Source organism: Ruditapes philippinarum, unplaced genomic scaffold (assembly GCF_026571515.1).
Source record: "Ruditapes philippinarum isolate M1 unplaced genomic scaffold, ASM2657151v2 ctg364_1_1_1_1, whole genome shotgun sequence".
Lineage (NCBI taxonomy): Eukaryota > Metazoa > Mollusca > Bivalvia > Venerida > Veneridae > Ruditapes > Ruditapes philippinarum.
Genome location: NW_026864557.1, coordinates 116339 through 133151, shown reverse-complemented (window position 1 = coordinate 133151; position 16813 = coordinate 116339). Strand labels below are relative to the sequence as shown.

At 32.3% G+C, this 16813-nt stretch overlaps 1 protein-coding gene across 1 annotated transcript in view; it reads right to left on the bottom strand.

The window, feature by feature from the left end:
• The window catches only part of LOC132726057 (E3 ubiquitin-protein ligase rnf213-alpha-like), a gene marked incomplete at its 3' end in the record, with an annotated part of 89048 nt that overhangs the window by 70129 nt on the left and 2106 nt on the right, over positions 1-16813 (bottom strand). The window contains exons 4-14 of the mRNA XM_060711304.1: positions 15864-16167; positions 12645-12918; positions 9130-9286; positions 8309-8529; positions 7877-8050; positions 7418-7579; positions 6174-6329; positions 3531-3777; positions 3121-3333; positions 2667-2844; positions 132-268 (exon numbers count right to left, since the gene is read on the bottom strand). Of these exons, the coding sequence (XP_060567287.1) occupies positions 132-268; positions 2667-2844; positions 3121-3333; positions 3531-3777; positions 6174-6329; positions 7418-7579; positions 7877-8050; positions 8309-8529; positions 9130-9286; positions 12645-12918; positions 15864-16167 (2223 nt within the window). The remainder of the gene's footprint in view (positions 1-131; positions 269-2666; positions 2845-3120; positions 3334-3530; positions 3778-6173; positions 6330-7417; positions 7580-7876; positions 8051-8308; positions 8530-9129; positions 9287-12644; positions 12919-15863; positions 16168-16813) is intronic.

The following is a 16813-nucleotide window of genomic DNA, read 5'->3' as shown; positions in this document are numbered from 1 at the left end:
TTCTGTATTTGCTAATAAAAAACTGAAGGGTATAATACAACTTCAAACCGAGCCTGCAACATTTTCAATTTTGCCGTGTTGGGCTTTTTTAGGCATTATTATTATCTCTATATTGTCTTTGAAAGGCTTACCAGATGTGTCAAGATGTTTCAGTATTAGTCCAAGGTGCTCTAAACTCAAATAATCCTCGATATTCGATGATATCGAATCTAGAAACTCTTGCCATATCACTGTTAAGTCATTGAGCAGTGGTGCAGATCCCGTCCCCCTGTTAATATAAGCATCAAACTATTAAACGCGCATTCTCTTTTAAAACAAATGGATCAAGATTGAACTGATTTGCAAGTCTGAGAAAATACCATGATAAATGGCATCTTATAAATTTCTTTTTCAACTCGATAGATTCATTTGTTTATGCTAACAAATCAATGTCAACAATTTTGGAAATTGCAACAATAATACAATAATTCCTATTAAGTTTTACACGCAAATTCGATGTGGAATATTTGTTATTAAAAGCTTATTGATTTTATTTTTTCAATCATCTTGTTACCTAAAAGAAATAATTAAGGCAATTGTATAAATTGCATAAAGTCCATCGATTGAATTTGAGATTTTGTAAAAAAACACAATCTTCTACGTAGTAGAAAAAAAAAGATTTTTAAAGTATTTAAAGGGTTATTACATTTTTCACTTGTGGCCATCTTGTTCAAGAAGACTGACCGATTTCAGAGACTTTAATACAGAACTGAACTGCCAAAGAATCATTTTGATATCAATTTATTGCAATCTTATCAACAAGAAGGAAGATAATCTTTTTTAATTTTAAACTTGCATGCCTTTACTTTACATCACATGTATACACAGTCCCTTTGATATAATGGGTTCTATGTTATCATGGTATTTACATTTTCTGCGACTGCTAGTTTAAGCAACACATGTTGATGCTAACATTTTCAAAACTGTCACACTAAATCGCATAGTATCCGCCAAGAAGTTTAATTTTGTAAATAATTTATATATTCATGGTAAGGGGGACAGCCATTCTATAAAATATCCATATTTGACTACTATTTCTCTTAATTGTTTTTACACAGTAAATTAAAATATGTTGTAATCCGATATACTGCCACATCGGCTGTTCTTATAGTTTGAATTTTATTGCAAGTAAACTGTTGGAAACTTTTCACAACTAAATTTGAAGATTTTACCCCATCTATCCTTTCATACTTACATTTAGGGATTACCGTAATACCGTAGTAACCTCCACTAAAATCAACAACAATTGGCAAACAATGGAAGTAGTTTTAAAAATGAAATTTTAATTGGATCTTTTGGAATAAATCATAGACAAACTGTTTTGGGAAAAGTTCATGTATTTAACAGAAGAAAAATCACTTTCATGTATGATATTTATTTTTATATATTTTCTGATAAACCATAAGTACATTGATATTATAGAACCCCGGGTTAAATAGAAACATCAAAACTAATATATAGGTGTATATGTAAATTTTCATAATTTCAATTTGTGCAGTCATACAGTGAATGATTGGCATTGCACAAAAACTTATTAGTCAAGTAATAATAATAGTAATAAAAATAATAATAAAAATAATAATAATAATACTAATAATAAACAGAAAATCCCATAAAATAATATTTCATTAAGATTAGAACATATAACCTTCAATTCAAAATTCTTAAGGTCTTAACTCCTTATCACCGGTGCTAGTTAGGTAAGTGTTGAGACGGTAACTTTAAATTATTCATAAACCGTGTACATTGTACACCGTTATACCATACTTTATGACTTAAACTAGGGGGCGTGTACGGTAACTTGCACTTTCCAGTACCGTTCATGAACAGGCTCAATCAAACCGAGCCTGCAGCATTTTCAATTTTGTCGTGTTGGGCTTTCTTTAGGGATTCTGTATTTATCTACATATTACTTCGGAATCCGATAATTACCGGCAAAGGGTCATTGAATATTCAACTGTCTCAGGTAAATAATGCCAAACAATAGTCAATTGCAAATTCGTAAAAATTCCCTCTAATACGTGTATACTAACGTTTCGGCTGAAAAGTCTTCCTTAGAACACATGTTGCATTCGGGAAGAAACTATTTTTACTATATTTGAAGTGCAATCAAAGCAACATTCAATTAGATAATGTATCACAGGAATCTGCACATTAATGAAATGAATGTTATTATTTTCAGCTTATATAATGGTCATTTTGTTCAGTGAATCAAAAGTATACTAAAATACTCCACAAGAAACTTGTTTGTTAATAATATATTCCTTTGTTTCAATCACAACGTGTTTACAGACGACATATGGCTGTTCGTGGAAGATAGAGAATTGCTGATCATAACAGCTCACAAAATGTATTGAAACGATTCTTTTTGTCTTGATCTGTTTTATTGGATCACTGTGTCTTATGACAATATGATAAAGTAGTTTGTGAGCCAGGTAACGATTTATGTGGAAACAAATACAAAGTTGAAAGCCCTTCATAATTACTCATTGAAACTGATAAGAGATTAACAACGGACGTTCAAAATATGCTGTCTCTTCTCAATTTAAAGGCACTTAAGCAATAAAGAGCGTTTGATTCATGTTTAAAATGATTCTTAAATATCTTGTTATAAGTATAATGATTACCCTTGTTTCTTCATAGACTTTATACGAGATGTCATTATATCCAAAAAGGAATCACCCGATTCATTCCACTTTGTAAATATAGGAGTCGATGCTGTATCATTAAGTACAGTTGGAGATTCTTCAAATGACTCATTTTCTTCACTTTCCTCATCAGCATTTTCCATACACCATTCAAAACCTTAGAACACAAAGCTAAAATACACTGAGCTGGTATAACATGAATTTCAATTAACTTTGTTCTTTAATTTTTGAAATTACAAAAGATTGATACAATATTTATGAATTGAAAGCGTTTACAATAAAATGTTATAAAAGACATTGCAAATTGTAAAGATAAAACTGATAACATTTTACTTGTCATTTACTGTTCTAAACAATGAGAATTTAAACAATTAAACATTTAAACAATTTAAACATGCAGATATTGATTCTTAATAGTGTCGAGAAAACGTACCCTCAGATGCATCTGGGCCAACTTGCTTGAATGCCTTTCGTGCAAGAGATTCAGAAAAGCCTTGTTCAGTTAGTGAATTTATAAAGTCTATCTCTTCCTCGTGCCCACTTTCTTTTGGCTCACTGTCATCTGCTTCAGATTCGCCAATTTGTGCTTGTTCAACAACATCATCAAGCTCGTTTTTAGCTTTTGTCATTGCATCTTGCAAGTCAACTACATGTATAGTAATTACAGAACATGTTTTCAGCTTTGACGTGTAAATAAAATTACAAACAAAAGCAGAGAATCATTCTTCCTGTTTTTAAGGGAAAACTCGTCGTTAAGTATTAAATGGTAATTTCAAACTTTTGCATTTTTTATGAAAACGTTTTCCTCAAAGATTAAACGAATAAAACAAAATTATATCAAACCTCTAGAACAATCAGATTTTACAGCAGACAGGAGAGGATAAATAAGATGTGAAGGTTCTTCATTTGTCCCGATTTTTACTAGTTCTCGTTGCAAAATCACAAGCTGGTCAGTTGTAAAGAAGTTAAGGTGGTGATATTGTTTTCTTTTCTGTTTGATAAAATCCATCCACTTGTCAAAACACGACTCCATAAATCCAGCCAGTTTTGGAATTATATCCATTAACTCTTCTGTTTTTGACTGTCTTCCCTTTAATTAAATAAATGTTATTTACGGTATCATCTAGCCAATTCGTCACTTTTTTGTTAACTGCTACACTGTTTAGACCATGTTAAAATTTAAAGCTTTCCTCGTTGGGGAATAGCTTACATATCCCTTAAATCATTTAAAGATAAAGTTTGTCCGTACATTGATTTTTAAACGTGCTTGAGTTAATTAACATAAAACCTCTAAAAAGCGTTTAAGTAAGAGAAAGACATCCCTACCGGAAGTAAGTTGAAAAAATATTGAAATCGGCCAGGTGTTACATAGGTGTTACAGAAATGTTATATTTGATATATCTATTTGCTTTATCTTTTTCGTCTTAATATTTTCAGTATTTTAATAAAATATATGTCACCTCAGACATAAAACAGGTGAGTTTTGTTTTGTTGTTTTTGGAAAATTTTCAATTTTTCTATTTATCATACATACAAAGTCCAACAAATGCAAATTTCTATGAACAAGTATATGTTCTAAATATTTATCGATATTTATATAATATTTTATCGATATTTATGCAATTGAATATGAAGAGAAAGAAAAACAATGCCTTTGGTTGAATTCAAATATTTATTATACAAGGAACATCGCAATGCGATGCAACCAGGTTTTCAGCAAAATATTTCACAGAAGCTTTGTCATGAAGGGGCATTTGTTTTTAATTGAACTTTTAGGAGGAATTATGGCTTTTTTAATATTCCTCAAACAAAAATGATTGAGAAATTTTATGTTGTCTATGCGCCTTTTTTTCCCAAATGTTTTAGAAAGGTAAACAGTACTTTATTTTTGCTTAATTTTTGCATTTTTGCGTCTCTTGTCATTTTCTTTTGTCAACAATATTGGCGTGTGGTGTTTTGTGCGATATCAAGAAAAGTATGTACACAATTTTAAAAAAATACTTGAATGATGTCTTGGAAGAAACATGGGAATTTAGTGAGCGCCAGGGCACTTGATGACAAAGCTTCTGTGAAAGTTTGGTCAAAATCCATTGAGAAATGTAGGAGAAGTTGCGCACTGTAGAATTGTTCACTATATATTCTGTATAAGGAAAAAATATACAAAGGGCCATAATTCGGTCAAATATTATCCAATCAAAAAACCCCGACAATATGTGCCAGGCACTTGATAACAAAGCTTCTAAGGAAGTTTGGTCAAAATCCGTTGAGAAATGTAGGAGGAGTTGAGCACAGAAGAAATTGTTCTCTATATATTCTGTATAAGGAAAAAATATACAAAGGGCCATTATTAGGTCAAATATATACCAATTGCAAAACCCTGGCAATATGTGTCAGGGCACTTGATGACAAAGCTTCTGAGGAAGTTTGGTCAAAATCCGTTGAGAAATGTAGGAGGTGTTGCGCACAGAAGAAATTGTTCACTATATATTTTATATAAGGAAAAAAAACAAAGGGCCATAATTAGGTCAAATATTATCTAATCGCAAAACCCCGACAATATGCGCCAGGGCACTTGATGACAAAGCTTCTGTGAAAGTTTGGTCAAAATCCGTTGAGAAATGTAGGAGGAGTTGCGCACAGAAGAAAATTGTTTACGCCCGCCCGTCCGCCATCCGCCCGCCCGCCCGCCCGCCGACATACCTCAATCTAATAACCAGTTTTTTCCTTCGGAAAACTGACAAAGCTTCTGAGAAAGTTTGGTCAAAATCCGTTGAGAAATGTAGGAGAAGTTGCACACAGAAGAAATTGTTCACTATATATTCTATATAAGGAAAAAAAACAAAGGGCCATAATTAGGTCAAATATTATCTAATCGCAAAACCTCGAGAATATGCGCCAGGGCACTTGATGACAAAGCTTCTGTGAAAGTTTGGTCAAAATCCGTTGAGAAATGTAGCAGAAGTTGCGCACAGAAGAAATTGTTCACTATATATTCTATATAAGGAAAAAAAACAAAGGGCCATAATTAGGTCAAATATATACCAATTGCAAAACCCTGGCAATATGTGTCAGGGCACTTGATGACAAAGCTTCTGAGGAAGTTTGGTCAAAATCCATTGAGAAATGTAGGAGGAGTTGCACACAGAAGAAATTGTTCACTATATATTCTATATAAGGAAAAAAACAAAGGGCCATAATTAGGTCAAATATTATCTAATCGCAAAACCCCGACAATATGCGCCAGGGCACTTGATGACAAAGCTTCTGTGAAAGTTTGGTCAAAATCCGTTGAGAAATGTAGGAGGAGTTGCGCACAGAAGAAATTGTTTACGCCCGCCCGTCCGCCCATCCGCCCGCCCGCCCGCCCGCCGACATACCTCAATCTAATAACCAGTTTTTTCCTTCGGAAAACCTGGTTAAAAAACGCTAGTTTGCAGCGTTAATATTTTGACAATTTCTAAAAAAGTCTGAGCAAATGCGACAAACCTTTAACTGACAGTCAGATTCCCCGAACTCCACAATTGCACAGACGGGACTCTCTGGATCACAAAAGAAACATGCAGACCAGTTTTTAAATAAAACGCAACCAGCAGAGCACAGTCTCACGTATACATTACTCAGTCTCAGCGCTCCATCAAATATCTAAAATACATAAAATGATATTTAACTATATTAACTAAACCCTAAAGAAATATTTTTAGTGACTGTATTTATTTTTGCCCCTATATAACAGTCAATGTTTCTAGTGCAACTGTCCATAAATAATAGGTATTATATGTCTTTTTTGTATCATTTTTGGTGCAAAAAAGTTAATGTTGATTAAATCAATGGGATTGAAGATAACATTTCCAATTAATCTTATTACTCAAACGACAATGATGTTTTATGGCGTCGTGTACGTATCTTTTAATATCAAATATGTCGTAGCTTAAGTACTTGTTTGTATTGTTCAAATGTGTGTGAGGAAAAATGATTTGAGTGGGACTAATGAAACTAGTATTCTAAACATCATCTGAATCTAAGATCACAACCTTGTAATTGACAACGAAATGAATTTTGACTAATACATAACATTATATTTTACACAATGGTCTTGTACTTATTTTCGATCTTTACTTTGTTCCTGATTGTTATTCTAGACGGAAAGTAATCTTACTGTCTATGCAAAAGTGAGACGCCACAAAATTTTAGAATAACATGAATAGCGTTACTTTTAAACAGTATATTGAAGTATCTTATTATAGATATCTTAATCAATTTGTGGCTGCAGTTTGCAAAAAAGTAAAAATGATAATAGTTAACAAGATGAAGGAAAAATATTATCATTGAGAATTAATCAGAAAAAACCTTATCAATAACCTATAATTTTACATGTTTCGAATCTCCTTATTCAACATAACTGTTTTTTCTACTGAGTTTTTTTTGTACAGAATGATGTGCAAGGAAAATATAAGAAAATTAACTTTCAAAATTAAAAAGTGCGAGTTAAGATGTTGAGTTAGTGTTAAAGTTCAATTTTGTAACATTTTGTTTTTAATTTCAGATAATTTCATTATTTGATCAGGGTAAAATATAAACAATGCATAGGCTTGTAAGAGAAAAGTAAAGATATAAGCACTCGCTCGGATAATTCAGTATTTGCCTCTGGATATTTCACTGCTACCAAAATTATACAGGTTATTTATTCAATAAACAATGGGTTATGACTAAAAAAAAGCTTTTTGAGATACCATTGTAAATTTTTCCACTCTTTCAGCTCCAGTCTCAGAATTTCCAGATACCAACATCAACCGACTTTGCAAATCTTGGAGGTGTTCAGTATTATAGTTTCTTGACTCCCGTTTTCCTTCTTTGTCTCCGGGAACCGTAAGTTTAAGAACATCCTGTACCTGCTGAGAAAACATACCAAATAATATTCAGAAATAGCTCAGACCTTCTGGTATCTAAGGAAAGCTATTTTATTTCAATCAATTTGGATTGTTCCTACAACTTGTTTTCACTAATAAACTGAAATAAAGATCACTGGTTTGTAACATACTTTGTTAAAAAATCACAAGTTATTACGCCAAAGTCCAGAATATTTATCTGCTGGCTTTCCTTTAAAAGAATATGACTGTGATACTATAGAATGAGTGGAAAATGTTTAACGCGACGACTAGTTCATTTGAAGATAATTAAATACGACTTACAAGCATTGCTGACTTTTTGTCATCTAAAACAAGCCTTTCTGGCCACGCGTTTGAACCAATGGTGTATTCGCCGCAGTCGTTACATGCCTCAACTTGCATCATAGACGTTATTTCTACCGACCCGTGGGCCTTTTGTATGGTATCAAGCCATTGTAAATGTCGAGCCGTGTCAATCTGTATAAAGTATGGACGAAATTGAAATCGTTCAACGGCTTAACTGTTTGTGTTTTTGAATAACCTCAGTTCCATGTAAATGTTGTTTTTATTATGAATGGTATCGTTTCTTTATATTTATGGGTTCAATGATATAAGAGTTGTTGCTTAACTTTTCGGGTTATTGTTTACGTACAATTTAAAGTAAATGAAAATGCAATTACGTAAGCAACCAAAAGTATTTTGAGTTTTACATTCAAGCACAGAGTTAAAATATACCAATTTATCTGGTAAAGATGGGTTTGCATCCAGTTCTTTCCATACACTTCTGCAAAGCTGTAGTAATTCCTCGAAACCAGCATCTTTTTGCAAGTCAAATATCAGAGGGGCATATCCAGTAACAGCTGTATGTAGACACTGTACACGTGCAATATTCATTGGTTCCTCTCCAGCGGACATCAATGCTAGATCCACGAACACTTTAAGTTCCTTGAGTCCACCTTAAGAACAAAGGATTGGTTAGAAATTATTTTGGATAGTTTGATATGCAAACAAATCAAAAAGCTGTTTCCAACATTGTACTTCTATTCTGAATTAGGATTTTAGCATGTACCTGTGTGTTTTATCTAAAAGAACATTACTGATGGCTGCTATTACATAGCGCTTCATCCTATTTTACAGGTATTGTGCCTTTTAATCTTGTTTTTCTCAAGTCTCACTGATAAATGCAAGGTTTCATAGGTATGTTGTCGTTAGCTATAAGGCCGAATGAATGATACTATAAATATCACACAATTGTGCAAAAGTGAGCTGTTTCGTGACGTGTATAGACATGGGGCGACCGTCATCGCAAAGACATATTTAATCGACCAATACGAGTAGTATGTTAAATTGAGTAAATGGGTTTTAAACGTTATGTTTCTTATTGTTTTCGTGCACTATGTTTGTTATTATCCAAAAATTATACTTTTTGTTACATTAAAGATATTTTTGTCTAAGGAAATTATAAATGTAATAAAAATAGTAAACTGCAAACAATGATAACAATTTGTTCATGTATAATATCTTTCTAAAGATTATCTCTATTTTAATGAACTTACTGTTTTCCATTGACTCTTTTAACCAAGATATCAGTTTTTTACAGTCAACAAATGCTTGTAAGCATTTAGCTTTATCTCTGGTCAAATCCCGCAGATTTTCACAAGCTGATACCAATATGTCGTCAAAAACTTTCATCTTCATGTCATTTTCTTCATACTAAATTGAATACAAAGAAGAAGCCATGAACATACTACCAATTTCTATGACTTTCATATAAAAGGTAAAACCCACTTATTTACGTTGATATACACGCATCACTTTTAAATATTATATATACACTGCTTTCAAATTGTTTCAGTATCTGCTCACATTAAAAAAGATAACTTTTTACCTTATTGTTAATATATAAATATCAGACATAATTTAATCGAAAACATTATGACTTATCAAAAGATATTTGAAAACACAGATCACAAAACATCAGTAAGATATAAAGAAGTACCTATAAAAACAAAGATTTGACCGAATTTAATATATGTTTATTTGCAAAAAATGTTTCGGATTTTTGTATTCATGAAAAAATGTAAACAATTCCTATTTAATGATAAAATATGACTATAGTTACTTCCTGAAATTCAGATTTATGGTTGCAAAGTAAAAGTTATGATTTAAAAGAGTTATAAAGGGCTCTCAGTAAGGTTAGTCTATAAAAGGTACTACAAGTTCATGTATGGTGCTTTTTTATATATGGTACATGTATATATCTCCCCTCAACGAGGTAGAAGCAATATTCCGACCAAGAACAAAATATTCCCAAGACTCTAGCTTTGGCATTGAAATATTTGAATATCAGAAGGTTCTGAAAGACACGAATCCATTACTCTTCGAGCAAAATTTCCATGACTAAAATATTTTTACATGGGTGCAGGTATCTCAATTGTCATCTCTGATGTTATATTTTTGATATTACGTAATGTTTTACGTATAATTGTTTAGAGTTAAAATCATCAAATCATTATAAATTATATTTTGTAAAAAATATTGACGTTTTCAAAATAAAAGTATACCAATATCTCATACAATTCAACTATTAAATCCATTAGCAAATACGTACAAAGCATTAACTGACCATAACAATGTTACTCGTACTCAAAATTTTCCCTTCAGTTCATTTTCACCATCGTGTTTATCGTTTATAGAGAATGAATTCCCGTTAGAATAAAATTGAAACATATTTCTGTTGGCAATATTTATAATTCGGAATGCCATTCTAGATTTAAACAGAATTCTTATGAATAAGCGATTGAAGTCTAATAAAATCAAGTTTAAAGGAAAATGTTTGTCGTATCTTAATCCATGGAATTTCAATATCTGGAAAAATCGTTAGCAACCTAACTGTGAAATCTAAAAATACTATTGAAAAATAATTATAATTGACAAACCATTTAATCGTTGGCGGTAATAGAGGATTTTATTAATATGCAAAAATATATGGAAAATATTAACTTTATATACCCCAGCATACGTTTTGTCAAAATCAACAGTGGTTATTTTCAACCCAAATACAACATCCCTGCCAAATTTTAGGATATTAAGCCAGTACATTGCTAAGTTATGTATTGTATATGTTTAAAATGGCAAAAATCAAAGTGACATTTACTTTTGACCTACTGACCTCAAAATGAATAGGGGTCATTTACTGGTCATGACCAACCTCCAAACAAATATGAAGACAGCAGAATAAAGGATTTTTAACTAATTCAGGACAGAAAAGCAAAACCAAGCAGACAGAAAAGCTGATTCCAGTATGTCCTCCGTACAACTTTGTTCGGAAACCGTTTTTACCTACAAGGTCAATGTGACCTTGACAATTGAACCCAAAATCAATAGGGGTCATCTGCTGGTCATGACCAATCATCACACCAAGTTTGAAGTACCTTGGCCTAAGCGTTCATTAGTTATTGATCGGAAACCCTTTTCACTTTCAAGGTCAATGTGTCCTTGACCTTTGACCCATTGACTAAAAATCAATAGGAGTCATCTGCTGGTCATGACCAATCATCAAAGCAAGTTTGAAGTTCCTATGCCTAAGCATTCTTTAGTTATTGATCGGAAACCGTTTTTACCTACAAGGTCAATGCGATCTTGACCTTTGACCCATTGACCCCTTAATCAATAGGTGTTATCTGCTGGTCATGACCAATCATCATACCAAGTTTGAAGTTCCTAGGCCTTAGTGTTCTTTAGTTATTGATCGGAAACCGTTTTTACCTTCAAGGTCAATGTGACCTTGACCTTTGACCCATTGACCAAAAATCAATAGGAGTCATCTGCTGGTCATGACCAATCATCAAAGCAAGTTTGAAGTTCCTATGCCTAAGCATTCTTTAGTTATTGATCGGAAACCGTTTTTACCTACAAGGCCAATGTGACCTTGACCTTTGACCCATTAACCCCTAAATCAATAGGGATCATCTGCTTGTCATGACCAATCATCACACCAAGTTTTAAGTTCCTAGGCCTAAGCATTCTTTAGTTATTGATCGGAAACCGTTTTTATCTTCAAGGTCAATGTGACCTTGACCTTTGACCTCTTGACCCTAAAATCAATAGAGGTCATCCTCTGGTCATGACCAATCATCATACAAAGTTTGAAGTTTCTTTGTTTTTACCATCAAAGCAAGTTTGAAGTTCCTATGCCTAAGCATTCTTTAGTTATTGATCGGAAACCGTTTTTACCTACAAGGTCAATGTGACCTTGACCTTTGACCCCTTGACCCCAAAATCAATAGGGGTCATCTACTGGTCATGACCAATCATCATACCAAGTTTGAAGTTCCTAGGCCTAAGGGTTCTTTAGTTATTGATCGGAAACCGTTTTATTTACAAGGTCAATGTGACCTTGACCTTTGACCTCTTGACTCCAAAATCAATAGGGGTCATTTACTGGTCATGACCAATCATCATACCAAGTTTGAAGTTTCTAGGCCTAAGCCTTCTTTAGTTATTGATCGGAAACCGATTTTAGTTACAAGGTCAATGTGACCTTGACCTTTGACCTCTTGATCCCAAAATCAATAGGGGTCATCTACTGGTCATGACCAATCATTATAGTTACCAAGTTTGAAGTTCCTAGGCCTAAGCATTCTTTGGTTATTGATCGGAAACCGTTTTTACTTACAATGTCAATGTGACCTTGACCTATGACCCCTTGACCCTAAAATCGCTAGGGGTCATCTACTTGTCATGACCAATCACCATACTAAGTTTAAAGTCCCTAGGCCTAAGGGCTCTTTAGTTATCACTCGGAAACCATTTGGTCTACGGACGGACGGACCGACAGACCGACGAACCGACGGACCGACAGACAGACAAATGCAAAGCAATATACCACTTCTTGTTTGAAGTGGGCATACTTATAAGGTTTTAAAAGCAAAATGGCTAATGAGATTCCCAGGTTTTAGTTTGTTATTTTGAAATGACCAATGAAAATGCTACTTAGATATAGTTCTTCCCTGTAAATTTTACAGGAACTCAAACTATTCATAGACGGCCTTCGATCAAAAATACTTACAGAAGCTATAGTCTTGACTAATTCAAAGTCGCCAGTCAACTCGTATTGTTGTACAAATTGAAGAATGCTGTTTGCCCCAAACTTGCAAGTTTGTAGCTGTTGAAACTTTCGTAGCTGTTCTATTCTACTGTCAATTACATCAGCTTTCAACTGCATTTTTAGCAGTTCTTCTTTCATTGATTTGAAGTCATCACGGTATCTATCACAGAATAACCGCTCAAATTCCTTGAATGTCGTGTCACCAGTTTCTATTTGTTTTCTCAAAAGTTCAAAACTGTTTAATGTACAAAAAAAGTTCAAGGGCTACTTTAACATAAAACGTTCAATACTGTTTATAAAGTGCGAAAACCACTTCAAACGTGACATTACAGTTATAATAAATTTCATATTATTATATGCTGTTGGATTCATACATGAATTAGATCTAGTTTTGGTTAAATAAAATATCAAAGCCAATTTCAAAATTTTGTACTCACTTAAGAGACTGGAATAAAAATCAAAAAAGAAAAACACAGTTGCTTGTTCATGGAAAAGCAAAATATGAACGGTAATAAAAAAGAGCTTAATATGATATTGCTGACCAATTTTCAAGAATATGTTACTAGTGTTATCACTGAAGGTTATACATTAACCTTTCAACTAGTTTTTATTCAAATAAGGGCCACAACAAGCAAATTTTATTACCAAAGGCAAGTACATTAATATTTTGTAAAGGTATTACAAAGGACAATATTGCAATTACTAAATGTGAAAATTGGGTCCTGGATATTGTTTTGTCTACTTTAAACTTAAACCACCATTATATAACAAAATCATATGAAATTAAATCAATACAAGTACTGTTAAAAATATATCCATTCGGGCTGTATGATGTATTTGTTTGATTATGTTCAAAAATAATTTGTGCTGATATACAAGGTCTAAATTAAAAAAAACATTCACCCTTGAGGATAATATATAAATCAAGGTCAAGTTGAGTTTAACCTGCTTTCCGGTTTTGTCTAGCAGTTGTTTTGCTCATATACGAACCCAAAACATCAAGTTATAACCAATTATGTCAATTTTAGGAACATTCGAGATCATTAACATTGATGATTAAGATAACTTAATGGTCGTCATTGGCAAGACCTTATAATAATACATCATTTTATGTTTAAATCTAATTGTTTCAGCGGTATAAAGACACCTAGAAGACCAGTCGGCCAGATATTCAAACGGACTGTCCGTCCAAAAGGTTCGCCACATAATTACATTCGTTAAGGTGTATTATAATCAATTGAAGTTATTGTTAACTTGATTTACATGCTTTATAATAACTCTGTTATACGAATCACGGTAATTATTGCCTTTATTGAGAAAAACAAAACCGTTGAAATGCAAGTTCATGTATATGTGTTAATGCATTATACATTTATTGGGTATATAGATATACTATACTTGTCCCAACTTCGTGTAATCAGAAATATGTTTTATGCACATATAGCGCTACCTTTCAGCTGTTTCAGCTGTTTTAGTGAAACCGGAAGTGTTGCTTTGGTATTGAAACAGAAATAATTTGAAATATTTTCATTTCTAACATACTTCTTTCATAAATACAAAGCTTTCAGAAAATATTTTACCCAAGATTAACTAACTGAACTGACAGTTTCATGCAACAGACATTTTATTATAAAGACATTTTAATTTATATAAACATGATAAATTATATAAAAACATCAAATGTTGTAAAATTTGAAAAGTTAATAATTTTAAAAAATGAAAATTTTGATTAATTTAAAAGTGAAATACAAGGATTTTTTTTTTGAAGTGATGTGCCTAAATTGACACCATTATTTTCGTGTCAATAAGTACCATAGTGTTCTCCTTTTGGGTACCCGTTTAAAACATAGCCGATTTATTTAGATGTTTCTAATCTATGTCATCGACTTATGCTTTGAATTACATGCGTAATAAACGTAAATAAATAATAAAAAGTCCATATGTAATATAGTCTGATTTTATTGACCTGTCAATTATGAATACATTATGGTACTCATTTAAATATTCGATCCCACTTCGGTTTTGTCCGTTTATTTTACGATAAATAATATGGAGTATATAACTAACGTTTGGAAAACTCCCCCAAGCTTAATGTAGGTTCTAGTAACATCAGCAAAAGCAAAGTCGGTAAAGTGATTACCTAATGTATGAGAGGCCCAATGTTCGATCCCTTCTTTTTGACATTCTTTTAAGACGTCAATTATTTTTATACTTATTTTTTCTTTATTTTTAAGTATACAATAATGAAATTGGTCAAGAGCTTTCAGAATTTTCTACACAGATATAAAACAACTAAGAAACACTGAATTGTCACGTTTCTTATTGTATTTTACGGCACTGAAATGACATTTATTGATCTTAATCCGAATGAATTTTGAATATTAATTCTTCAACAATGTTATATACAAAAGTATAGTATTCACAAAAAAGTGCAAAACCTATTAAAAACAGAAAGAACAATCACAACTTCAAAAATGTCGAAAATAGTTATGAATATATTATGATCTTACAACACGTAGGCCATTTAGAAATTATATACCCGTAGTTTACCCTATTGCGCTATAACGGTCAGTATGACTAATGTATAGAAACCCGATGAATTTTAATCATATCTTACTGCGTAAATCTCACGGAATTTATCGAACATTTATCGAATATAAATATGTTCCGTGCATTGACCGTATAATCAGTATGGAATTGACAGGTTAATAAAATCAAACAATAGAATGTAATAGTAAATGTAAATTATTTTTATTTCTACAATTTTCTGTATAAAGTAAGAACAGCTGTTCCATAGGAGACCATCCTATATGATTTGTATAGATTACGTTAAACTTTTTTTCACTTATTGCCGATTGTGGAGAAAAGATTTAGCCAACTCAAACCACTCACAAATTATTGACATTTATTTACAAAACTGTGTCTAAGTTGGAAATATGACCGTATACTTGAACACACGAGAATTTAAGAGGCAGTGACATTATTCATTTGGCTACCGTTCCCCTTAAATGTTAGTATCAACTGCTAGCTAAAATCCTGAAAACGAGTACGTTACTGGTAATATATTACTTAGACATACTATCTGCGTGACGTAGCGGAGGCATTATTACGGAAAATATTTTAAGAAAAATTATAATTAATTACATTTTAAAAGCTATGACAATGATTAATCATTGTTACCTTTCCTTGACTGCATTCCAGATTTTTGTCAATACATCATCAAATGTCTTACAACTGTCACCTACTTCACGACACTTCATATGCCACATGTCAACGAAAGTAGTACTACTGCAACATCTACAAAATTCAGGGAGAATTCCACCGATTTTTGGACTTTTTTCAAAGTCAATCGTCTTTGGATGCAAATTTAGTATGTCCCTACAAGTATCTTCATCTATCCGTTGTACTTGACATAAATCGCTGATTTTAAATTGGCCTATCTTGGGTTGACGCCGCATGAACAAATCAATTTCTGTCTTGTCAACTGTTGCAGAGAATAATATATTAGCTGTTATACTTATTTATAACCTAGTTTTGTTTATATATTCGAGGACTGCTTACTCATATTTCATTATTGATATTGTATTGCATTGAAATAAAAAAAAATTAATAAAATTTTTTTTTAACAAAACAAAATTATGACAAAAGTTTTGAATGATAAGCGTTGCAATTGTATGAACTTGCTCATAAAAGGTATCTTAAAAATGTTTACGAGGAACGCTGCTGGTGTTAACCATTGAAATATCACTTCAACTTGCACATAAAATGAACAGTTTTCTTTTCCTTCCAAGCTTTTACCAAAGATGTTTTACAATTTCACTACGTTATGCCAATTTATGATTTATCGCTATACCCTTGACGCTATTGCAACTCCGTAAAACGATATTGCATATATTTTGACTTCACGTCATTTGCTTTATACAAACATATTGCTAAAAACTAGCGCGATATTAGCGTTGCGCTATAGGCAACAGCCTTTATTTTGGATATGTAATAATTAAAATATACTTATATTCATAAAACTTCATTACTTAATTAATTGAAATCGTTGAATATAAAAGAATATTATGCTTGCCAGAGGCACGCATAATTTAATGTCATTCAACACGTTCAAGAAAATCAGTTTTTCA